Genomic DNA, 27,229 nt, shown 5'->3' with positions numbered 1-27,229 from the left:
TGCTCCCATACATCACTAATGATGGTGTAATGGGCAGAATAATTTTCATGCTGCTCCTCTGCTTGACAGCACTTAACCTGCAGCTGATCAGGAATCTGCACTCGATTGATGTAGAAGCAGCGTGAAAAAGACACATTACCTTAGATGGGTGTAAAACTAAGCAGGTCTAAAAGTGAATTAGAAAAGATGCATGAAATCCGCAAAATCGTACTAAAAACCGCACTAGTTGAGAATCTTTTTGTAAAAGGTATTAGAAAAGTCAATAGTTTAGCTGAAAGAGTTGTAATGGGCAGCCAAGCTCCTGTTCATTGCTCCCAAGGGTTTTACTTGAGTACTCACTGGAGCGTTTTCAACATTTAGATGCCCCCTTACTTCAAGCATGAGTGCAATGTCAAAGACATGATGCATTTAAGTGTTGTTAACAGAAATACAATTGACTCAACATCATCAATCATCAAGATAAATAGTTACTGTGATGCTGTTTCATACCGATTACATGGACATTGGGCTCTCAATGTGTTGCAACTCAGATCAAATCCTGTGTAAGATTTGCTTTCAGTGCTTAGTAAGACTGCACTAAAAAAAACATTATATAGATGCCAAACATCACATCATCTCACTAAATGTTCTTATTCAAATTGGTGCTGGGCTACCATGAGTTTTTAGAAGAACTCCAGTGCTCCGTGGAAGAACCGGAGACAGTGGCTTGGAGAAAAACATTCAGTGCAGATTTGAACCTGAGCCTCTGCTTAAGCCTTACAGCATGTAGCTCACTTGTTCCACCCAGCAAAGTATATCAGCATCTTCTTACTTGATTATGCCACCTGGCATTTTGTGCATTAGTCATTTGTTTTCTCCAGTCAGTCATTAGGATGTGACATTTAAGCTTTATCATTATCAGTAAATATAAAAGCTCAAGTAGTGGCTGCTGGGAAGAGTTAATGTTTTTCATAGTATTTTGAAAATATAGATGTATGCTCTTATTTAAGTAAAATGACCAGCAACAATTTGAATAATTTCAGTATTGAGGACTTTTATTACGTGACCTTCAGTAGACCTTTGTAGAGACAATAATTTGAGTCAGTTCCACTTGCCGGTATTGAAATTCCACATAGCGGAGTAATAATAAAGAATCTCAAAAAACAGCAAAAACAGAAAATAGTCTTCATGCACTGGAAATAACAATAAAACCCAAACAGACACTCAAACTCAAATATATTAACCAAGAATCCAAACTCAAATATATACAGAACCTAGTGAATGATCATGACAAACTCATTCAAAATTTGCTGTTTTTGAGTGATGACTTGACTTACAATAGGACTTCATTTAGGTGGCATTAAGTTGTTACTTGTCCTGGTTTTCCACTTGATTTACAACTTAAATCTTGAGTCCTCAGAACTGACTGCTGAGCTGGAACTTGGGTGGTCACTGGTTTTCTCTCTAAACTATATGCAGATTTCATCTGTGGTCATTTCTAATGACTTCTGTTACATCCATATGACAACATTTGATAAGAACTGTCAATTAATGCAAACTGAAGGTTTTGTCAGGCTTAATATATGGACTGCTGGAGGAAGATACTTAAAAATTTGATCTCTGAAGAGCTCCAATAAAAAAATCAGTCCTAACAAATTCTTCAAATGTCATTTCAGGAACCCATGTAGGTGCATATTTTTAATATTCAAAGAAGGAATAAAGCAGGTCTCTTAGATCTAGCTGATTGATCACAGTGATTTCACATTTCTTTTGTAGACTTTCAAAGCTCTACATATAATGCATTTATAGCTGCATGTAACACAGCTGAAATGACATTTGAAAGAAGTGAGTTGCATATGATGTTCTCTTTCAGTTTTAATCCCTTTCACTTTGTGCAAACACATAGCTTTTCTGATTAACTCATTTTCATTTCAATGCAATCTGGCTTGCTATCCAAAGCAATTGCCTTTCATATTAATGCGATTATGTCGTGGAACAAAGCAACCATTATACAGAGACTTATGGTGCTAGTTGAAAAAAGGACCATCACATTGCCATCAGTAACATCCCTACTGAGTACGGGTATTAGGAGTAAGAGATAACAGTCACATGCATCATGTCTCTAATCTTGCATTGCTTTCTCTTCTGGCTGTGGGCAGAGCACCACTGTGACTGCAGCTATGAGAGAATCCCAGCAAAGCTGAGGATCAGTTATCATTTTAAACCCATTAATTTGCTTAAAAAACACTGATGCTGTTTGCTCTATATGTTACAAGAGTGTAATCTGGGGTTACACATGTCATAAAGTCTCATCTCTGTAAAATCCAATTAAATCTGTGTTTAACTCTGGATGAACGACACAGCCACTGTCTTGTGTTTTTGGAATAATTGCTAGTTGTCTCTTCTCTTTGTCTCCTTATTTCATTTCACATTCAAGGACAGAGCAGCATTCAACACCTACAGTACAAACAGTCTGTAAAGTAAATCTGATATTAAACCTGTTATATTAGCCTCATGCTTTGTTAAGTGTTACAGTGTTATGAACAATACTGACATCTGTTTAATGTCTGTACTCTACATTATGATGTCTGACTGACATTGACAGCCTGGCATGAGGATCGCTGTCAGTTTAGTCAGCTGGTCTGTCTATTGAATGCCTCAGTTTGGAACAAGATATCTCTCAACAACACAGACGTCTGATAGGGTTGTCACTAACTCGCACTTTGGTTCCCATTAGTTTTGCCAGGTTACCAGTAACTTATTTAGAGCTAGATTCACATCTAAAACCTTTCTTTAAATAATGCAATGTAAATCTTCAAATCAAAGGTTGGTAAAAAAAAAAAAAATTTAAATGGTGTCAACTGGACTGCATGAGGAAGTCAGGAATGTGATGTGAAGCTGGTGCAGAACATGCATGAGGACAAAGACGTGAGGTGTGCAGTATGGGTTCATTAGGATAGGGGTAGGATTGAATCAGGGATCTGCGCTGAGACCCTTTTTGTTTGTAATGGTATTGGACAGGTTGACGGATGACGTCAGGCAGGTCTTTCAATAGAGAGACCTGCCTGACCTCATCAGTCAACAGCCAATAGGCTGAGATGCTTCCGGACATTACAGTGACCTGTAGTGAGAGCAGGGAGTAGGATAAAGAAAGCCCGGAGAGGAGGAGGGACACACTGGAGAGAAGAGGAATGAAAGTCAGTAGAAGCAAGATGGAATATATGTGTATAAATAAGAGCGAAGCAGGTATAAAAGCAAAGATGCAACAAGTAGACATAAGGTTAGATGAGTTTAAATAACTGGTTTAGCTATCCAAAGGTGAAGAAGAGGGTGCAGTCAGGGTGCAGTATGTGGAGATGAGTGAGGATCAGGGATTAGAGACAGAAGAATAGCAGCAAGAGAAAAGAGAAGATGATAGCGAGATCTACTATGATGTATGGTTCGAAGGTGGGATCAATGCCAAAAACACAGGAGTCCAAGTTGAGAATTGAGGATTTTAAGATTTTCATTGGGAAGGACCAGGATGGACAAGATTAGAAATGAGTAAATCAGACGGATGGCTCAGGTAGAGCAAAGTTAGAGAGGTGAGGATGAGATCATTTAGACATGTGAAGAGAGATAGTGGATATACCCAAACTCTAGCCTTATTTTCAAAATTGTTGTATCCTCTTTTCCTTATTTTAAAACAACTACTGAGATCACACTACAATATATTTCAGTAAATTTCCACAATATATTTGCATAACAGAAGCCAGCGGAAAGAGATATTAACTTTTATTTTATTCCGCGGGTTCTTGCTGAATGCAGTTTTACTGTTCTTGCATGAAACACACACACACACACACACACACACACACACACACACACACACACACACACACACACACACACACACACACACACACACACACACAGGAGAGTCATAAATTTCTGTCAGAAGTAAATAACACACCAGACCACTTAAAAGTTGGCTAATGCAAGTTCTAATTTATTTGTAGAGCTTCTGCCTTCATAAACACCTATTAGGAGATGCTGCAGCCTCATAACAGCATGTCGACAGCACCGAAGCACAAGATTAAATTCTGTGGTAATGGTGTTAATGCAATGCAATCTAAAGCAGACTCCAAGACCTAAAGGACAAGGTCCTTTTCATGCAAATTTTCAGGAGAACTGGTGCCACTGCATGCTGCCCTTTAGCCCCATTCTTAGAAGAAAAAAAAGACAAACAGGTTGCACAGCAGAATTTCTAGAATGTTGAACAAAACAGCCCATATGGAAAAGATATATATAAATCTTATAAAGTTTGTATCTGTCTTGTGTGAAACTTGTATGAAAAGCATACAAGAGTGAAAACAGATATAAGATCCCTTGAAAAATTATATAATGAAACTCATTACTTATGAAAGTAATGAGAAAGTGGCCACTTTCATGAGTAATCACATATAAGTTTTTACTATTTCTTTTCCATATGGGAGTGCACGCAATGCCAGTATGATAAGCATATATGCACATCGTTTCATTAATTGTTTATCCCTTTTTTGCAATCAAGTACTGCCTGCACAGTGACTATATTCTGCATCACTTTTTATCAATTAAACATACCCCGCCTTAACTGTAAAACATTCTGTTGAGCTCTGCGGGAGCTGAAATGAAACATGTGCCTGAATGATGGTGAACGAGTGTGTGTGTGTGTGTGTGTGTGTGTGTGTGTGTGTGTGTGTGTGTGTGTGTGTGTGTGTGTGTGTGTGTGTGTGAGACATATCTTTCCTCTGCTTATTAGAAAGGTTTTGACATTTACCGCAGTAAACACATTCATCAACAGAGACAGATGATTATCTGTTTAATTTTGGAGCCTCAGAAGATGTCACAGGTTTTGTTATAGCAGTCGTCAGGGTGCAGCTGCACAGAAACAGCAGCAGTTTGTTGAGTTCTCCCCTAGCTTATTTGTCTATTAACTTTCATAGCTAAGGACAGGAATGTATTGTGGAAGTGCAGAAAATGGGCAGATTGAAGACAGATGTCATGCAAAAGAGATTTGCAATGAAGGATCCACAAAATGTTACTGAATACTATACATTTTCCAAGTGTACTGCAGCCATCAATAATGCTTTTAAGTGCACTCAAACTTTCTGCATGATCTGCTGTTGTAAATGCAAGCTTTAAACCTTACAGGTTTGGGGTATTCTTTGTAGTTAACTATGGCACAGCTGTATAATTTTACTGTTACTATGGTACACATTCAAACTTCTTTCTTTCTGCAACACTGCATTTGTTAAATTGTGCTTTAAATCCTTAAAACTGTTTCCTTCATCCTGAGTTAAGATATGTAATTGTTTGAATGTTATTACACCTCTTTTATTTCTGTTCACTTCAAAGTTAAAACTTCTCAATGGCATGAAAAATACATTCCTATAAAACAAAATAGATTTTTCAATAACAGTTTTGTGCATTGCAATTTCTGGCTGGATAGTACTATCTAAATGAGCTGCAGATTAATTAAGTGGTTTGGAGTCAGCAGGAGTTAGTAGCTGTAGGAACAAAAATGAATATTTATGAATGATGAATTTGAAAGATTAAAGATTTGAAAGATAAACTTGTACAAGTTTTCTCAGAATCAGATGTCAGGTGTTACTACTGCAATCAAGTAAGTCATACTCATTACAACTTTCTATGTCTTGAAGGTTTTCAGCCATCCGGGTCATTGTAGTCTAAGGAGCTTGGAAAGAAAAGCGTCTGGACTTCTTTAAGTTCCTTGAAGACATTTCACCTCTCATTTGAGAAGCTTCTTCAGTTCTAAGAGCAATAGGTGAAGAGTCCCAGATTTTTAAGCTCTATTGGGAGTGTCCCTAAAAGGGTTGTGGAACCCCTATAGATCCTCTGCCTAATCACATGAGCCAAGGCATGAAAACGGGTGTGGGTCGCAATCAGAACCCATTGTGAGACCTTGCCCCACCCTATCATGTGACATACTGAGGTCAAATGATCCAAGATGTAAGTGGGCATTAAGGCATCTGGGAAGAGATTTCAAAAGTGGATTATAGATCCCAGACAGTTGGTGTCACAAGCCACCCCCTCTGTTCAAAGATAGACAGATACATTGGAAGAATCCATGTATGGATTTCTCACAATGAAAGAAGCCATCTGTGTCCATGACCCTCTTAGGGACTTAAAAATCAGGGACTCTCCACCAATTGCTCTTAGAACTGAAGAAGCTTCTCAGAAGTCAGATGAAACATCTTTAAGAAACTTGAAGAAATCCAGACACTTTTCTTTCCAAGCTTCTTAGACTGCCTGGGAACTACACAGAGAAAGGCATCCCTTTTGTATTCAGTCCTCAGAACCTGTAAACATAGCACCTGTACTAGTAAATGACCAGCATAAACACTCTTAGACACGGGTTCCAGTTATAAAGGGCTAAGCTGTTTCCGTGGTGATGAGAAGGATTACTTCATGGCCGATGTTTGTTTGACTCTAGGTAGCCAGACATTCCTCTTGTCAGTGGGTTTAGCAAACAAGCTGCCCTGTTTTAGGTCTAGATTTTCCTACAGTGTTATATGGTAGGATTCCACTGATACACATTGAAAATCAAGGAGATCTGAATGCTGCTTCAAATTAGGAAATGAGTCTGTAGATACACTCAGAATCTGCAGTTTCAAGTTTGGTTACCATGAGAGCTCAGAGGGGACCTGCTGAAAGAGCTATCTTTTTATTATAAGAACATCCAGGAGCAGATGGAGAGGATATTGTGGCTTATGTGCAGAAAATAAAAGACAGACTGTAGAAAATGACCACACTGGCACAGCAGAACATGAAAGTAGCTCAGAAAACCTGGTACAACAAAGGAATGGCTTTCCAACCAGGACAGCAGGTGTTGTTGTTGCTCAATGCAAGTGACAGCAAGCTGCTGGCCAAATGGGCTGGGCCTTACAGTGTACCAAAATGCCTTGGTAATGTCAAATAATATTACATATCTGATAGGAAGAAAGAAAAACTCATCAAGTATTTTAATTAAAGTATGAAGTACAGGGAAAAGAATTATTTCCTACAAGCAAAGCAGAGCAAGATTCAGTAACTCTTACTCATGCCCAGGCTTCCCAGTAGGAAGATATAAGACCTTGATCCACTATTGTTATAAGAAAAGTTAGTTTTATAACTCTGTTGAAGTCTCCCTGAGGGGCAAAACTCTACCCTGCACAAAGTTCTACAGAATTTCTGAATGCCTGTTGCCACAGCTAAAGAAGGAGATTGACCTACTCTTGGCAATTCAGATACTTGAAGCATCAACCCAATTATGGTGTAGATGGCTCTGCATTGACTAAAGATATCTCAACTCTGTCTCCAAGTCAGATTCCTATCCAATATCTGGCATCAGTGAAGAGAGTGGAAAGTGGGGAGAAGCAAGTTTATCACCACTCTTTTTTCTGCAGTGTACTTTGATGACGTGGTGGTAGCTAGCCAGACCTGGGCAGAGCATGTGGCTCACTTCACCCTACCGGCAAAAAAGCTGGTGGAGTATCAAGTCAAAACTCAGCTGAGGAAGGCGTTCCTCCGCTTTCCATTTTCCGCTATCCATGATTATCCAGTCCCTGACACATACAGGGAGGTGTATGTTTCTGTACAATTTCGCTCACAGCAACAGCCCTCACTGACTTAACGAATGCGTGACAGGGTTTCCATTGAGCTGAAGTCAGCCATCCCAGGCAACTCAGTTCTTCACACTCTGGATTTCACAAGGCCTTTCAGGGACAGGGATAGCTCAGTAGGTAGTGGTGGCCCCATGATCGGAAGGTCCAAATCGACTGAACGGCTGCCCTGAGGTATCCCTGAGCAAAGTACCGTCCCTACATACTGCTCCCCTGGCGCCCAATGGCTGCCCACTGCTTCACTGAGTGAATGGGTTAAATGCAGAGTGGGCATAGGGACAGTACTGCTGTAGGAGGTGGATGGAGGAAGACATCAAGTTATTTTCTTCAGAAGAAAGCTGTGCGACAGAGAGTAAAGATATTCCACTCTAGAAAGTGGAGTGTCTTCCAATGATATAGACTGTGGAGTCATTGAAGTACTATCTTCTAGGCAGACACTTCATCTTGGAAACAGACCGTCACACTCTCCACTGACTACACAAAATGATTGTAGCTACTGGAGAGTATCTCTTTGCAACCCTGTGACTTCACAATGTATCAGTCAGGGAAGTCTAACCACGGAACAAACTGCCTCTCATGTATGCACAGTTGTGGTCAGAAGTTAACATCCACTCATCATGCGCATGAAGGCAGTTTTAGGCGTTTAATGATTTCTTTAATTTCTATGATTTCTCTCCTTTTTCTGTGATAGAATGATTGTAGAGCATAGATCGTTAATGACTTAAAAAACAGTAACTGGGTGCACAAGTTTGAATTCATTTTGGATTTTCCCTAGTTGCTTTACTGTAGGTGATTCCCACCTTCCCCATTTCTTCTGTGTGTGATTGCTCACAAGAGCCTTGTATACATGAAATGAACAGCCTTGGTGCTTTGTATCCACCAAATAAAGACAGAGAAATGTTGTCCCTGCTGACATATTTTGCATGTGAAAGAATTTGCTGACACAGAAGAGCAATTTTACTCAATTTTTGCTACAGAGAAGAGGAAAGCTGCCAGTGGCTTTCTGCCTTGTAGTTTAAATGGCAGTGTGGCAGCAGGTCCCAGAGGTACTCTGCTAATCAGCCTGTAATCCCTGTGCTGCTGATGTGAGAACTGATGCTCCACGCGACTCTATCATTTTCTCATCAGTGTTCTCTTTGTCTGTCTCCATCATTCTCTCTGTCTCTATGCATTTCTGTCTGAGGGACTGTGGCTTCCCTTTGATTGAGCCATTGTTCTGACTCGCTCACAGACTCAGCCTGTTGGGCATGTTTACATGGATTCATGCTCCTAGGTTGCTGGCTAATGCAACAACTTTGTTCTTTTAATTGCTTGCTGTGCTAGCCACAGGCTGAAAGGAATGAATAATTCCACACTACAGAATACTAAATTTTGCACCCAGTAAAGCATTTTTTGCTCTGAATACAGATATACTCTTTTAGCGGTGTACAGGACTGAATCTATACTTGTACAGGCATTGTCATCAATTAGCAACTTCTGTTTTTGGAAAAGTAAAAAAAAAAAAAAGGGAAATAAATCCTTCGGTGTTCCTTTGGGCATTTGCTAAACATATGAGTGTCACTTAAAGAACTGGCAGCTTTCACTGTGAATTGAAATATCTGCCAGATTTGGTGGGAGTTTGATGCTGATGGCAAAAAATTACCTCCAGAAGCCAAGATATTAAACAGAAACTGTGAATAATTACAAAATGTGCTGTTGGAGGGGGAAGGTTTTGCTTTTCTGTCATAATACGACAGTAAAGTTTCAAAGTATTAAGGTCAACATACAGTGCTTAACAAATTTATTAGACCACCTGTCATAAAAACAATAAAAGACAAGTAATTTCTAAATAGGTCAAAACCCTATTTAAAACTAAAATTATATTGTTATTTATTAGGCAACATGATTTGACTTTTTTTAATACCCAAATTTAAGACGGCATATTGGACTGCTGAGTGGAAGTCAGAAATTAATCCAGCACAACATTCAGCCATTACTGACCTTTAAACAAGTAATTTTTCTCTTCAGGAATGCAAGTAATTATCTGTACCTGGTACCTTTATTTTGTTTGTCTTTTTCAGCTTTATTACAGAGTGCAGTGAAGAGTGACAGAAAAGCCGGCGGGCATCACATTGAAACCAGGCCTTTTTAAGGCAGTTCATGCTCGAACCGCCTTAAAAAGCTTCTCAATCAGATTCAGGTCAGAACATTGACTAAGCCACTTCAAAGTCCTTCATTTTGTTTTTCTTAAGCCATTCAGAGGTGAATGTGCTGATGTGTTTTGGATCATTGTCCTGCTGCAGAACCCAACTGTGCTTCAGCTTGAGGTCACGAACAGATAGCCGGACACTCATTTTCTGAAATGCTGTGTTACTTTTATACCAGATGTAACTTTTGTCTCGCAACAAAGTATTTTTCCAAAATTCTTGGGGATCATCATGATGTTTTTGGAAAAACTGAGATGAGCCTTTATGTTCCTTTTGCTGAGCAGTGATTTTGGTCTTGGAACTTTGGCATGCAGGCCATTTTTTGCGCAGTCTCTTTCTTATGACGATGTCATGAACCTTAACTGAGGCAAGTGAGGTCTGCAGTCTTTAGCATGTTGTTCTGGGGCTTTGTGACCTCTTGAATGAGTCGTCACTGCGCTATTGGAGTAAATTTGGTCAGCTGAACTCTCCTGGGAAGGTTCATCACTTTTCCATGTTTTCACCATTTGTGGATAATGGCTGTCACTGTGGTTTGCTGGAGTCCCACAGCTTTAGAAATGGCTTTATAATCTTTTCCAGACCAGCTGATTGCAATGACTTTGTTTCTCATTTGTTCCTGAATTTCCTTGGGCCACACCATGATGTCTGATTTTTGAGGGTCTTTTGGTCTACTCCACATATTGTCAGGCGCATCCTTTTAAGTGAGTTCTTGATAGAGAACAGGTGTGGCAGTAATGGCTAGAGAAATTAAACTCAACTTTTCAAAGATGTAATACACCACAGTTAATGTAATGATCTGAACATTTAAGTGTGACGAACATACAACAAATAGGAAATCAGGAAGCGGGCAAACACTTTTCACACCACTGTAGATTTGAATATTATGTCAAGTCATGAATCTTTATGTTTTGGTTCTATTCTGCCATATCTGTGTGCTTTTCATGCTCATACATAAGACATAAGAAAGAAAATGGGCTTAACCATTACACACTGGACCACTTTTCATTGAATGTATTATTACTTCTACCAAACGAAGAAACAAGCTTTAAAAATACATAAATTATTTAAATACCCCATTTTCTGTGTCACCATTGCTAAAGTTTGCGAATTTAGAGAATGCCTAAGAAAACCAGTGTCCGTATCTTGTTCTGTTATTCTGTGGGAAGATAAAACACTCCCTGTCCATAATGCAGCATGTAAAAGAAGAGATTCAAAGGGGTGTATTGATTAATTGACAGGAAACAATGAGATTAATCCTCAACTCTGATTTCTTTCACTGCCATATCTTATTCTTCTTTACACCAGTAGTTGAAAGTGTGTTAATAGCTGCTCTGGGTCTGCAAGTTTTTCAAACACAAAGATCGATATGTGACAGTATGGGGTCTGTGTGTGTGCCAGTGCTGGGGTTTGAAGAAATGGCAGGGTTCAGTAATGACTAGGGATGGGTATCGAAAACCGGTTCTTGTTAAGAACCGGTTCCCACTGTTTCAATTCATTGGAATTGTTTGCCATTTTTGCAAACGATTCCCTTATTGATTCCAGTCGCCCCGAATGACGTCACCACGTTACGGAGCGTCATTTAACTGGCAGAAAACACGGCGCCTAAGCGGCTCAAACGCTCAAAAGTTTGATCATACTTTACGAGAACTGATGACAACAGGGCAACTTGCAATACTTGCAAAGTAGATACTTCATTTAAGGGAGGAAACACTACAAATATGCAAAAGCATTTGTTCACAAAACACACGATAACCTTAAATGAATGTCATGTTTTTAATTCCGCTCCGGACTCGTGAATCTCAATCGTTTGCACGTCCTCTCCCGTTAATTAAGGTAAATAATCAACTAACAGTGCATATTATGTTAGCACGTTCTGCCTTATTACAAAACCTGCCATTTCTGTGCATTTAGGTGACCATGATGAGAGAGACAGACAGAGCCTGGCTCAGATGCTGGCAGTTCTCACTGCAGTCTACCGGTAGCGTCTCCTTTCAGGCCAGGATAAACGAATGTCACCGAGCAGTGACTAAGTTTGTGGTAAAAGGGACATTACTGGATATTCTTGTGTAATTGCTACAGAATAATTTATGTTATACTTGGTTATTGCTACAGAAGAATATTTATTTTATTATTTTACATTTACAATTTTTTTTCCTGGGGACCCTGTGACACCCCATTGAAGAGCCGTAGGCTGTGGATCTCTTAAGATCTCACTGCTGGGTTTGTAAGGCCATGTTACTCCTACATTTCTATCTTGTTCAAAGAGAAGATATAAAAAAAGTTCTAAGCTAATCGACCTTAGTGTTCTCCTTTTTTAAAAAGAATCAATAAAGAATCGAATCGTTAAACAGAATCGAAAATGGAATCGTAATCATGAAAATCTTATCAATACCCATCCCTAGTAATGAGGGGAGTTTTGACATGAACAGGCAGCTGTGCATTGGGTAATAAGATTTGTTAAGAGCAGGAGGAGTTGGAAAAATGGGTGGGTGAATGAGGGGTTGGAGAAAGAAGAGGTGGAGCTGTCAATACCAGGTCTTTATCCTCCATTAAACGTTGATTTAATTCACTCATGTCAGGTTTGTCTAGTGAAAGAGATTGGTGAAATTAGAGAGCCACCAGGATGAGACAGGAAAAAACAAGGTGAAACAGGACAAGGTGTGAGCAACGGCAAGATGAAAGGAGACTAGAAGAATCACTGCACCAGAGGAGCACCATTTAGTTATAAATCTTTTAACATCCATAAAAAGGCTAAAAAAAGAACCCCAATTACTAATAGTAAATCTTCAGTAATTTTAAAGATTGATATTTTGCCAAATCAGAGGGTTGTTTTTTTTAATTTACACCCTTGAACTCAACTTTGAAAAAACTTATCTCAAATGTTCTGTTCAAAGGAATGCTGACAAATGTAGGAAAGTCCAGTATGTCACGAGTGACAATCCAAGAATACAGATTGCAGTAGCCACGGATGAACAATGATTAGCAACATAAAGTTTTTAAGGGTGTTCATATGCTGTTAATATACAGAAATTTCTGCTATTTCAGGATTTGGAGAAATGCCTACTTTTTAAAATTGGCTTCTCTTCCTCTTTTGGAACTAAAAAAAAACAGATGTAAGGGAGTGTGGTCATTTTGTGTGGTTAAATCAGCTTATTGTATCTCTCCTAATTTAACGGGCAGCTATAAAGTTGCTACACAAAGCATTTAAAATACACCATGAAATATAAAAGCATTTCTTTTTCTTCTGTACAAATCATCATCTTCATCATTTATTTACTACAGTGATCTGAGATCTGTGAAGTTCCAAAGCTGTTCGGAGTGGCTTCATTTTTATCGTCAAAGAAAAAATGCTCTTGTTTGACAATGCCAGCTGTATAGGTTGATTATGGTTTGCTTAATTAACATTGCTTGGAAATGAAACTCCATTCTGTAGAGACACTACAGACCGCTTTCTAAATTTTCTGTTTAGATTGTGTTTCATTTGTTATAATAGCTCATCTTTATTGAGTCCCAACAGCTTACTGTATCTTTAATGCTATCCCACTTCAAGCCTCCCTATAGACAAACACAGACACACACAGGTCATTTTGATTAATCCGGCACAGGTTTCACATTGTGCTAGTTTCCTTGGCTACACTAAACAAAATTGCTGTCAGGATCTCTCTATGTGAAATCCATATTGAGGTCCACGACAGAGATCCAGTTGTGCCTGCTATCAATTTATAGTGCCATATTTACCTTGTTGTTGTTTGAATTTACATCTGAGAAATTGGTTCTCATTATCTTAAGTCTGTGATTTTGCAACTGCTATGTATGCATCCAGACAGGGCGCAAAATGCCAGCTACACTCAAGAACACCAGGGCCAGCGCAGATTTTGGCACAAAACATCTGAATGGAGTCACCCAGCTTTGAAATAAAATGTTTGAACAGATAAAACCAAGATGCACTTGTGCCAGAATGATAGAGAAAAGTATGGAGAAGGAAAAGAACACACATTGAGCCAAAGCATTACACATTGCCTCCACCATGTTTAACAGGTAATCTTATGGGCATGGGCATTCATGGCTGCCAGTGGAACAGTGCTATGCTACTGCTGATAGAAGTAGTGGGATAAATTCTGAAGTGTACAGGGTTACACTTTCTGCTGAAGTTCAGACAAATCAGATGGCATTTTATAGTGCAAATGGATTACGACCCAAAGAGCAACCCAAGAGTTTCTCAGTCACACGATCTCAGTCAAGCAGAGCGTGCTTTTCAGTTACTGATGACAAAACTGAAACCCACAAACAAGCAGCAGCAGCATCTAAAAGCGGCTTCAGTAAGGACCTGGCAGAACATTTCAAGGGAGGAAACAGCATTTGGTGATGTCCGTGATTTCCAGACTTCAGGCAGTCATTGCCAAGGATTTTCATCCATTTAAACCAATCCTTACATGCAAATCTATGTTCATTTGTCCAGTTACTGTTGAAGTTCTGAAAATGGAGGACTATCTTTAAAAATAGCTTTAATTCCTAAATCCTTAAAACATGACTTTTGTTAAACCCCTTGAATTAAAGTTGAAGGTTTGCTGTTTAATTGCATATTGACATTTGATTTAAAATCCACTTTGGTGATATAGAGGCAAAATAAAATGTAAGAAAAAGAAAAAATTGTCATTTTCCATGGATCTAAACTATAGCCACAAAAATACCACAATAGGTTTATATTCATTGTGTTTCAGAAAGCAGAATATTGCCAATAGTGTTGCCTTTTCTTTTTATAGTTTTTATAATAAAATTTTGAATATTTGCTGGGTCAGTCTGGGGGTTTATGACAAACAGCAACTGCTTTCCTTTTGACTGCTAGAACACAAAATACCGTGAAATGTATATGAAAGTTTTTGCAACTTACACTTGAAGGTTGCCGAACACATTTCTATCACTTTCTTCAAACTTCTATCAGTTGAACCTGTTTTCGTCATGTCTTCATGTTATTGTGTTGTTTCTTTGTTCAGATCTCCCTTGAACATTCTGCCTTTTGTTTTTCATAGAACACCTTAAACAATGGATTCAACAATTTCCTATAAAGCACCCATTTGAAGTTAATTTGTTCACTCAGCTGAAACGATTTAATTTTCACTACAAGAGGAATAAAGCAATGTAAATCTGAATGATGCCGTTTACCATTCTAAAGCTGTTTTCCACATCACAGCATGTCAATATGGTAGTACTGATCTTTAACTACTAAAAGCAGCAAAGCTACTCAGTGAAACGCAGTCCTTCATATAATGTAAAAAAAGACAGACAGAGAGAGAGAGAGAGAGAGAGAGAAGAGTTTAAAAGAAGAAATGGGTCAAAAGTGGAATACACTCCAAAGTGTCTCAGACAGCAATACATAAGGTAATTGTTCTGGCTTTAATAAGCAAACACAAGTACAAGTAGTGATCATAGCATTTCTGTCTGTTGCTGGGCCCTGATAAAGTGGATTAATGAATGACTGCAGGTGTTGACTTTTTTGTAATTAATAGTCTTATAATTGGACAAATTAATGTGCTGCCGGATGAAATATGGGAGCAGACATATGAGGAAAACAGTTGTCTCTCAGGAGGAGACCAATTTGAACTCACATAATGAAGAAAAACTTAAACTAAATCACAGCTTCCCTCCTTCCATCTGCTGCTGTTCGTCTTCTTGTTTGTCTACAGAGCCCAAGTCACCACAGTCGTTCTCATTTTGCAGCATAAACAATAATAGCTGAGTGAGATTTCTCATCATGCAGATAAACAGAATAAGTATAATCCAGTACCATTGTGTGATCAGATTTATATCTTGTCCTTTCTCTGTTTGCAGGTTCCTGTGACTCTCAGGGTCGACTGACGCAGCCATGGGCCAGTTACTGCGTTTTTGAAAGAATCTATACTCCCCCTCCTCTTCCTTCTTCTTTCCTCACCACACTGAGCTGGAAGTTGACTCATCCACAGTCAGAGAGAGGTGTCTCCTTCTATTTATCCACACACCATGACAAGCATTCTTCTTCTGGTTCCTGGCCAGGCAAGGTGGCCACTCCCAATGCTATTCTTGCATATTGCCCTTTTTCTGCTGATGAGGGGTTGTTGTCATGCAGCCCCCTCTGGCCCAGAGTCTGATTTGTGTTCCACAGTAGTCCAAAGCCGCTTTTTTGGCTTTTTCCTGTCTTCTTCAGTGTTTCCCGCCGTGCCTTGTTCCTGGACCCTACAGAACCCCGATCCACGACGCTACACAATCTTCATCAAAGTGACTAAACCCACTCAGCACTGTATGGCGCAGCAGCTTCGCACATTCCAGTATGATTCCTTCCTGGAGACTACACGCACCTACCTGGGCATGGAGAGTTTTGATGAAGTTGTGAGGCTTTGTGATACATCTGCGCCTGTGGCCTTCCTGGAGGCTGGGAAACAGTTCCTACAAATGAGGAAAGGACATCCTAGGGCTGATATGGCAATCACAGAGGGAAATGGAGATTTCAAGACAGAGTATCTGGTGGTGGGGAAGCGCAACCCTAGCATGGCAGCCTGTCAGATGCTGTGCCAGTGGCTTGAGGACTGTTTAACCTCCAGTACATCCAACAGACCCTGTGGCATCATGCAGACTCCATGTTTATGCTGGGACCAGCCACCACTACTGAGTGAGGGTGATAGCTGCTATCACAATGGAGTTTATCTTGAAAACTGTTTACCCAGTGTGAAAGAGAGTGGAAAAGATGTTGAGATAAATGGTAAGTAGAAATGCGTTCGCGGTTGTTTTTGCTAAAAGTATTTGATTGCCGTTGATTCACTGTTAAAATATCAACTGCATCTCTTCCCAAAAAATCCCTGCCTTCCTGTAAAATGAGGAGAAACAAGGAATGCTTTCAACAAACTATTTGCACTAGATTGGTCTGTGGCTGAACCTCAGTAGGTCATCAGTGGTGTTTAACATGGTGCTCCCTCCAAAGTAATGGAGAGTGACATCAAAATGACATCTTCAGTGGCAATCAAGCTGGAGAAAATATGTATTATTTGTGAAAAGTGAGAACAATTGTCCTCGAGTGCACTGGCTATAGAAGGGAGAAAGAGGCAAATGGAAGGTTTAAGGTGTCATCTGATGTAAGCAAGATCTGTGACCTTGCACCATATTTCATCCTTCTGCGGTCCAGAAAGAGACATTTGATCGGCCTCCAGGAAGCTTTTGGGAACAGAGGAGAATCAAGTGGTGCTGATACTGGATAGCTTTGAGGATACTCAGAGCTGGGGGGAGGGGGAGCAAAGAGGAAGAGAGATGGAGAGAAAGACAAAAATGCATTGGGCTGGCTGAGGGCCTGTGGCTTGAAGTGTAATTGTCTGCTGCTTGAACCCAGTCCCCCCCCCCCCCCCCCCCCTCCCCCAGCAGACAGGATGTGGCCTGACATCTCTATCCCGGCTTCATCAGGACTATGGCCAGAGGGATGGAACATTTCTCACCCCCTCCATTTCAACCCCCTAACCTTTCCTCCATCTATCTCTCTTTTTTCTCTGTTCCCTCACTTACTTTTCCTAATCAGCCTGTGGCCTTATTTCCTTGGCCCTCCTCCTCCCACTTCTCCTCTGAGCCACCATTGCTGCCTCCCCATCTTTCCCTCCCCAGGCTGATAGTGGGCTGATACTGAGCCAGTCGTGGGAAGCCAACCAAGCAGAGAAGATGTTGTGGTGGGTATCTCGTGCCTTATCCTCCTCCAGTCTCCGAAGCAGCTAATATCCCCTTGCCGCTCCAGCCTCCTCTTCGCTAGTTATCATCCTTATATAATCCTGCTTATGGTTCTCATCAGTGGGGTGTGGGCTGTTTGTGCCTTAAGGTGTGAAAAATAAAAAATAAATATAACATCCACTGTTGGCTTCTGTGGCGATAAAGAAGGACACATTACGGCTTTTCTCCCTGTTTGCTTCAGCCCATCCTGGCAAAGCATCTCATAGATGATAATCCTATGTTCAGAGTGAAAGAGTGACATTGGAACTGTGTGAGACCTCAAATGGAGGAGGCAAGCAGTCTGTGAATATTTGGTTGGATTGGTGACTGGTAGAGTGAATTGGAAGATGAAGATAAAGAGTGGCTGGGGAGATGTAATAGATTCTGTGTGAAAAGGTCGGACTGTCAGATGGTTATGGCCAACTGCGCAGCAAAGAGGGGACCAGAGGGGTGATGGCTGTGAATGATGGATGAAGGAAAGACAATAGGCATAGAGATGAGAGAGAGAGGTTAGGGGAGGATAAAGGAAAGTATAGAGGCTGAGAGGTGAGCTGAGAGGTGAGATATTTGAGATGGACGAGGCTTGATTAGGATAAATGTTGTTTGCAGTTAGACCTTTGTAGTCTCAGGACCCTCAGTAACCAAAGACTTCCTAGATTATAATCTGTGTTCCAGCTTCCTTCACTCCCTCTCTGCAGGTGTGTGGAAGGTCCTGTCCAGCAGCACACAAGCTTTGCTCATGTCTAGCGGATGGATCCTAGATGAGGAGTTTGGCTTCTTATAGAGGGTTCTGAAGCATTTCCTTGTCCTCATACAGCCATAAGCATAAAAGGTCACCAAAGTAAAACTACAAAGAAAAAGGGAATTTATCTGATTGTCCTGGTAGCTTGTAATCCTTTAATTCTTGTAAATTAAAAATTTATGCAAAGCCCAGCTCTTTGCAGTGTTTGAGAGCTGTTATCTGCTGCCTCCTATGGGTAGCTGTACAATCTCAGTGTGTGCTGTTCGCAGTCAAAACATAATCCAACATTGCACATTGCATTTTACCTCGCAGAGTTACTGTTTAGTGGTACTGCAGGAAATAGCTTATTTATTGTGTAGTTAAGCAGAAGGCAGAAGGTGGGTGTGGAATTCATCAGATTTTCATCAGGGGAGGTTTGTATTTCGATACAAATGCAAATGATGATTGCCTTGAAGTTAAATTTAGTATAAGTAAGAATAATCTTACCCCACTTTTAACCCTTACTGCCCTAGAAGCAGCAAACTCTTATTAAAACACAACTGTACAATAAAAAACACAAGTCTCACACCTTAATTGTTACATATCTGCATTTCACAGATTTGCCAGTAAAAAAAAAAGGTAGTTATCGATCTTCAGACAACAGCGATTCCTAAAAATTTGGGTTTGAAATATAAACCAAAAGATAATGCACTAATCAGCATAGCTTATAAACCCATATTATCATCACAATAGAAAATACAAAAAATATGAAATGTTTAAACTTGGATATTTAACTGTCTTGAAAAATATGACAGCAACCTGTCTGAAAATAGTTGGCACAAAAGACTGGAAAAATAAGTGCTATTAAAAAGAAAAAAGCTGATGGAAATTCTTCTTGTCAATTAGGTTAACTAGCAACAGGTCAATAGCAAAAAGAGCATCTCTGAGAGGGAGAGTTTCTCTGCAGTAAAGACAACGAATTAAATTTAATAGATATTTCACTACAGTTGAACACATGCAGTTTGTTGCAATGAATTTCAACAAACTGTATCTAAAACAGTTTGTGGAACAATTTCATAATTCTGTTCATACTAACAGTAATGTAAAATTGTGATGACTTTGATTATGAAAATCTGGAGGAATCTCTGTGTGCTAAGGACAAATCAAATTTTAAATCTTATTTTTAGAAAACATAGATCCTGTGTTGTTTTCAGTGCTCAATTCAAAAGTCTGCATCACTGATTCATAGCAGAAGAGTCCAGGCGCCAAAATGAGCTAAACAACAGGTTGGGCAAAGTGTTTTCCTTCAGCCCAATCTGCTGTATATGTGTTAAATAAAATATGGGTTTCTGAGATGTGCAAACTCTACACTCTACTTCGATTTACATTTTGCATACAGTCCTAACTTTTTTGGAATTGATGTTTTATTTGGCAGGTGTGTAAGACTTTTATTTAGGAAAAGGTGGCTCAGCGGTCACGTTTCTACACATCAAGTTTTATATAGGACACCCTTTCTAAGCAGCTGCTTATGAAGTCACTTTGCTACTTCCCTCACCTTTCATGCTGTATCTGTCATTGTGTCTGGTGTTACTGGTGGCTGCTCTGCTCTGTGTTGCTGTTCCCTCCCTGACTTTGGCTTTCTATGTATGCATATGAGAAGGTGGGGCATTATCAGAACAAAGCAATGCCACCAAATATATATTATTGCATCACTGCAGACTATAACGATGTTAGTTTTAATCTGGAAACTTTCTCTACGCCATTTCCAAAATCGTTTATGTAGTCATTCTTATCCAGGCTCTTTTTGTGGATGTGTATGTGGCCATTTTTCTCTCCTTATTTTTCATCGTCCTAGCCTTTGTCCTGCATTCAAAGCTTGATTTGGTTGACTACATTTGAACAGGGGGAAACAACCATAAATCACCAAATCTGCTCCAGATGTGGGCTGTAATTCAGTGGTTTCAAAATGAAAAGATGCATTAATGAATGTTTTTGTCATCTTGATGCCACCCTCTATGGTGTGGATCAGATTCAGGAACTGTGAGATTAATGGACTGTGAGCCGCCCATCCGACTGTACTGGGCTTTCACTGGGACTGTTTTGTTTTTTGTCATATGTATGCTGTTGGTCTCATTTGAAAGAGGCTATAATAAAAAAAGGGTGTGATTAATGATCGTTTTAAAGATGTTTAAAGAAAAGATTAACAAGGAAATTGCAGAAGCGAGTGCTATTGATGCCTCTTTTTATTTGTGCATTCAACTCCCATCGATAGTTCCTTCTGTTCAAACTCGATGACAAATGAGTGTGGCTGGCCTCTAGCAATCACACTACTATGTCAACACTATCATTAATAGAAAGCTCTTAAACTGTAGTGACTGGGATGTGGCCTTTTGATCCAGAGTAGAAAGGATGTCAATCTGAGAGAGTCTCACTTTCCCTGTGACCATGAATATTGGTATGAGGTATGAGCTTCCTCAGTTTAGAGAGAAAATGTTATTCTGAAATCTAAATGTCCTAACACAGGAACGGTTAGGAGTCTGTGTTTTACACATAGGAAACTTGCTGCTTCTGCACTATGTGAGAAATCCTCAACCTTTAAGATGAGAGGACTGATGACTTCAGGGCTATTTTTGGAATGTTGTAATATTCAAGCGGTCAAAGTTAAAGGTTTTGCAACAAAAATGATGCCTGTCGGTAGCTTCACTGCAGTGATATTGTCCCTGAAATTCCATTTTGGTAGAACTCCAATAAGTGGTTGTGCATGTGTGGTGGCAGTGTGAAAGGATTCATTTGTTAGCCCTCAGTGGACAGCAGGGGAGGCAGTGAGTGATTAAAGGATGTATTGGAGCGATGTGAAGAGATGAGAAAGCACATGACTCAATTTGAACAAAAGAGACACATTTGAGAAAGTGCCAGAAGTGCCCAATAAAGTTAACTGAAGGGAAGGACAACAAAGGCAAGTCCTCTGTGATGCCATGTGATCATCTGAGTCGTGACCTTGGTTGCACATCATGCACTCTCACTTTCAGCTTTTCAATTTTCAAGCGTGAAATATTTAATAAAGCAGAAAGGCTTGAAAAATAACCAAACAAGGACACGGTGTCACAGATGGAAAGCACTCTGCACCAAGACACAGAGAGGTGGCTCAGTCACAGTGTAACCCAACTGAAAATGTTCAGGTCTGAAATCAATATTACAGAACATCTTAATACAATCAATCATCAATTTATCCACGCAATGTTATGCTAGATCTGAAAATGAATTATTCAAAAGTTGCATTTCTTCTTAGAATTCATCAAAAACCATTACTGTGGATGGATCTGCTTCAAGGCACGTGTTTTGTTACAATGCTAGTGTGTACTGATGTAACTATTGCAACTCGAACTCTCTTGCAGTCACTTGTGCACTTGATCATGTTAAACAAATGTTAAATAAATCAATCTGTCCTTCCTCACTACTGGGTAATACCATAGTAATTACTAATGTTGGTTGCACTGGTGAAACGTGAGGGACATTTTACTAAGGATTAGTAAGTAGATTTGTGCATTTGTCAGCTTTATCGGTCTGTCTTCTTCTCTGGACTAAAACTTTCAGCTGCATAAATATCCATAAAATTAACTGTTTACATTTTGTTCCCCCCCAAAAAGTCCTGTTTGATGTTCTCCAAGATTCAGAGGTTGGGGATGGGGGTTGTCACCAATAATGAAACACTCCTCATAAATAATTTACTCAGCTTAGGGGCACAGATGGCCTTGAGCCGATTTCAGCTGTCATACAGTCAGATGCAGACTACAACCCAGAAAGGTTTGTCAGTCTGTCACTGGGAAAAATTAGTTACAAAAAACTCATAAATGTCCGCTCCAACGTTATCAGTGACGACTCTGTTTTATCTCTCCTTGCTGTCTCTGGGTAGACTGAGAGGTGCTTACCACTTTTAACCAGGAGTATTTTCCAGATAATTGTATTTTCTTTCAGTTGAAGTGTAGGGTATTTGTATATGGAAAAATACCAAGCGTGAGTAGCTGTAATAAACGTGTATGGTTTATATTTACATTGGCCCGATAAATCCATTGGTAGCTGATCCCTACCAGCTAGAGATCAGATGGGTTAACAGATGATGTCCAAAGGCAGTAATAAAGATTACTGCATTCATATAACAAGTTGACAGAAGTGAAATCAGACTCGAAACTTTTTTTCTTTTTTTTTTTCTTTTTTGCCCTTTCCTTTTTTTAAGTTTACTGCTTCAACTGCCAGAATCACCAACTCATCAATTCCACAACTGTTATCACACCCTAATCACTGCTGTCTGGTGTATTGATTGTGATGGATGGCTAAAGAAATAATAAAAGGCCAGAATGTCTAAAAAAGTGACAACATGTGGACACAAAGTGAAGAAGAAATACCTTTGGAGCCTCCTGCTTGGCACTTTTTTCTTCTGTTGCTGGCAGGCCGGCTGTGGGTTAGGAAGATGAATGTGAGCGCTGTGTCTGTGCCTCTGCATGCTTCTGCGTGGCTGAAGCACATTGTTGCTAACCTAAGGGATTTCCAGCCCACCTCCATAGGAGCAGCGAGGAATTCTAAAGCAGAGATAATGCATTAACGCTTCTTTACACCCATATTCATTAATGCATACATCTGTGCATGCACTTGTGTGTTGCATAAAGCATGCAAACACACATTCATGGTGAAACGTCTCGCCAGAAAATGGCACCTTGTGACTGGGTGTGGGTGGCTGACTGCGACAGAGGGTAATGGTGATTTTGTGTATCTGTGTGACAATGAGTGGAGAATGAGGTGTGGTGTTCTCTACAGGGGCGCCGTGTGGGTAGGAATAAACTGAAACGAGATGGCAGAGAAATGCTGTGTTCTGGTGTAGAGGTTGTTCTACCTGCAGAAAGCCCCAAGTTGGTTTGAGAGTGTTTTCTTATGGACTGAGGGAAGGGAACGTGATTAGACAAACATGTTGAAATTGCTTTCACTTCTTTAATAGCAGGTATAAGGACAGTGGTGCAGTGCAAGGGGTTGGTCACCACATTTATTTCTGAACTGTTTAATATTCATCAACAAACTACTTTGCAGTAGGATTACATTGCATTTTAGTTCAGCAACAAGCTAAACAAGCAAGTTTCAGAAACTACAAGATTTCAAATGAATACTGCTAGTAATAAAGTATTATCCTTTCTGCTGTAAGATTTCCAAATAGGTATGCAAATATAATGCTTAACAGATTTATTAGCCCACCACCCAGTATAGGTTTATGACACAGTAGGCCTGATAATTACCCGAATATTTTGTTATGTTTCTGTAATGGTTGATCCACCAGTGAATCAAAGTTATAGTTCTCATTCTAAAATATAATTATTGTTGTTATTCAGAAAAAAACAGAAAAAATAGTAAAGCACATTATAATTTTTTGATTAGGGTTCCAAAATACATTTAATTACTTTCATTACTGAACAATAAATAAATAAATAAATAAATAGTTTTGCTGTTTGAATCTTATGCTTGATTCATTTCCATCTTCTCACTGGAACAACAAATTTTTATTTTGAGCCAAAAATGTTTGAGTTTAGTTGTTTTTACTATAAATGGCCTAACAAGCTGTTAAGCACTGTAGGTGAAAAAATCTAACCTAGTCATACTGAAGGCCTAAATAGTTCAGTGTGAAGAGGTCAAGTCTGGTCAGTTTGGTTGACAATTCTAACCAAAGTATGTTGAAGTGTTATAACATCTGGAATTCATCAAGTTGGAAAGATTGAAGAGTGTTGAGTATCTGGTATGATTGCAGCTTTACTGCTTTGCTTTCTGTTAAAGAGCTGCTAGATCATCATATACTGCTGCTGCAGGGATGGTGACAGTATGAAACAGGCCAGCATAAATGCTGGAGCCATCACAAAATATGTAACTGTACAGAATAGAATAGAATAGAACTGACCTTTATTGGCATGTACATTGAAATTGTGGGTAACCTGGATTAATTAAATATCTGGCCTTTAAACCTCCCATGTCTGTGACCACAACACTTATTTTATAAACATGTTGGTTAGCAAACATTACCTCTGATTATTAGCAGGATAAAGACTCTTTATCTCTTTATTTGAATATGAGTTCAGCTCTGTAGCTCCCAGTGCTGAAAGTCTAAAGCAAATACATAAAGGGTTACTGTGAAGTTGGCAATGTGATGTACAGTAAAGTGCAGCAGTAACTCTTACAAACGTATCTACTCTCTGCTCAGTATTTCAGCTGAACTCCTAGTTTTTGTATACCGAAATGGAAAAACCTACAGAAGAACTGCAAGGGCAAAAAAAAAAGACTTTATTTGGAATGAAACAACTTAAGGAAACTGTTTGCCCTGAGACGGTAAACAGACTGTTAACTTTATAAAATTGTTTTTGTCGTTAACATTAATTTGATTTTATTTATCTTCCACCTCTGATGTTAGGCACAGCTTTGAAAAAATTACCTCAATAACTACAAATGCAGCTGTTACAGAGCTGGTTTTATTGGTTGTTTTTCTAATATTTTCTAATAAGATAGTAATTTAATAATGCTAATTAATAATTCACTCTTATTGCCTGTTCTTATCTTCAACATTATGCTGCTCTGTTGTTTGTTAATTGCCCCTTGGGGATAAATAAAGTCTTCTGATTCTGATTCTGATTCTAATGTAAACCACAGAATAATCAACACTATAGTCCTTTTGCTGAATAAAGACTTAATTCAATAGTGAATGATATTCTGACTGTGCATCCTTTTTTTTTTTTAATTTTTGAGGGGTATTTAATAATTTAGGCTAACTGATGAATTTAGAGTGAAAAGCCAAAGCTCATCCCCTTGAAACTGATCAGAGTAGGACACATGAGATTCACCACAGTGAGATCATTACCATCAGTACAGTGAGTACATCAGATATCTTTCCTGTAAATCTGTGCTCCTCTCAGCCTTCACTTCAAAACTATGCACTTCATTTCATTAACTATTCATCTATATCTTTTACTGATATAATAGCTAATACAATAGGTCATTTTTATAATTATAGTAGCTCTCATTATATTGAAGACAGTGAGAAATCTGAGGTAGTTTTTAAAAAAAAATTTTTTTATCCAACATAGCTGCAAAGGAGTTAAATTGGGTTTGGGACTTTTAATTGGATCTAAAACATCAGCTGATGTCAGTTTTTGCTGTCAGTTCCTGTGAGCTGAAGAACTTTCCTTCAAGGGTCACCACTTAAAGTGTTCTCAGATTGGACTGCAAAATTCTGACTCATACAAAAGAAACTGAGAGAAAGAACAAGAAAAATAGAAGTAATAAAATCCTTAAAAATAAGCGATTTTTAGACTAACTCTATACAGAGATTCTAACCTTAGTATAGCAAGTTAATAATTATCTGAACAGATAGTCGATTGTTCATTTTCTTAATCACTTTCAGGGCCACTTCAGGGCCACATGGTGCCTATCTGTGATTGGATGAGATAGGTTGACAGCCTATGGCAGTGCCACCACAGACAGACAATGTTCATACCTATGGCCAGTTCTCAGCAAGAGAGTTCCAGGTTCAAACCCTTTGGCCTCTATGTTACAGCCTGTGATAGACGAGCAGTCTGTCCGTGGTAGCCTCTCATCCACTGATGCTTGAGATAGGCTCTGGTCCCGCCGCAATCCTGAGTTGGATGGATGGAACTACTGGACTGATTGCCATTTCACTTTGGCTATCTCTGTTGCCCAGAGGATGATTTGATGATTCTGTGATCTTCCTGCCTTTTGCTCTGGTGCTATCACACAATGAGCCTGATTTGTGTGTTTGGGTTTTGTTTTTGTTTTTTTGCTAAATGTCTCTTTTAGATGTCCCTATTGCCAGTCTTGGCAGCCGGGGGCCAGTCCGCCAGGGCCTCCGCTCCTGGCCGCCACCCGGCACACAATGCACCCGACCCCTATGGCGCCTCCTGTGGGTGGTGGGCCTGCGGGAGGATGGGCCCATGTCTCCTCTTCGGGCTGTGCCCGGCCGGGCCCCATGGACTAAGGCCCGGCCACCAGATGCTCGCCCTCGGGCACCCTCCCCGGGCCTGGCTCCCCGGTAACCTTATCCCGGGCAGGGTAAACTGTTCCCTTGATATTCTTTTCATAAGGGTCTTCTGAATCGCTCTTTGTCTGGTCCCTCACCCAGGACCAATTTGCCATGGGAGACCCTACCAGGGGGCAAAAGCCCCCAGACAACATAGCCCCTGGGATCCCTGGGACACACAAACCCCTCCACCACGATAAGGTAGCGATTCAAGGAGGAGCAGGATGCTTATCCTTGGGGCAGGATGAGTTCCTGCCCCAAGTGGAGGAGTTCGAGTATCTCGGGGTCTTGTTCGCAAGTGATGGGAGAAGGGAGCCGGAGATCGACAGATGGATCGGGGCTGCAGCTGCAGTAATGCAGACGCTGCACCGGTTCGTCGTGGTGAAGAGGGAGCTGAGTGTAAAAGCGAAGCTCTCAATTTACCGGTCGATCTACGTCCCTACCCTCACCTATGGTCACGAGCTGTGGGTAGTGACCTAAAGAACGAGATCGCGGATACAAGCGGCAGAAATGAGCTTCCTCCGAAGGGTGGCTGGCCTCTCCCTTAGAGATAGGGTGAGAAGTTCGGCCATCCGGGAGGGGCTCAGAGTAGAGCAGCTGCTGCTCCACATCGAAAGGAGCCAGCTGAGGTGGGTCGGGCATCTGACAAGGATGTCCCCTGGGCGCCTCCTGGGTGAGGTGTTCCAGGCATGTCCCACCGGGAGGAGGCCCCGGGGCAGACCCAGGACACGCTGGAGAGATTATATCTCTCGGCTGGCCTGGGAACGCCTTGGTATTCCCCCGGATAAGCTGGAGGAGGTGGCTGGGGAGAGGGAGGTCTGGGCCTCTTTGCTTAGGCTGCTGCCCCTGCGACCCGGCCTCGGATAAAGCGGATGAAGATGGATGGTCTCTTTTAGATTAATTTCCATTTAATCTAACC

At 40.2% G+C, this 27,229-nt stretch overlaps 1 protein-coding gene across 10 annotated transcripts in view; it reads left to right on the top strand.

The window, feature by feature from the left end:
* adgrb1a (adhesion G protein-coupled receptor B1a) overlaps window positions 1-27,229 on the top strand; it is a 210,769-nt gene that overhangs the window by 31,453 nt on the left and 152,087 nt on the right. For 9 of the 10 annotated variants that reach the window (XM_086310179.1, XM_086310171.1, XM_086310173.1 and 6 more), the window contains exon 2: window positions 15,638-16,541. In XM_086310179.1, the coding sequence (XP_086166305.1) occupies window positions 15,806-16,541 (736 nt within the window). In that variant the 5' untranslated portion in view covers window positions 15,638-15,805. Of the gene's footprint in view, window positions 1-15,105; window positions 15,188-15,637; window positions 16,542-27,229 lie in introns of those variants that run through there. The other variant, XM_086310172.1, reaches the window with a different exon arrangement.

Source organism: Aulonocara sp. 'chitande type north' Nkhata Bay, linkage group LG11, assembly GCF_057382095.1.
Source record: "Aulonocara sp. 'chitande type north' Nkhata Bay isolate Kocher_YH1m ecotype deep benthic linkage group LG11, A_spYH_male_GT1.1, whole genome shotgun sequence".
Classification (NCBI taxonomy): domain Eukaryota; kingdom Metazoa; phylum Chordata; class Actinopteri; order Cichliformes; family Cichlidae; genus Aulonocara; species Aulonocara sp. 'chitande type north' Nkhata Bay.
Note: the sequence above shows the minus strand (reverse complement) of the source record. Positions and strands in the feature narration are given on the sequence as shown.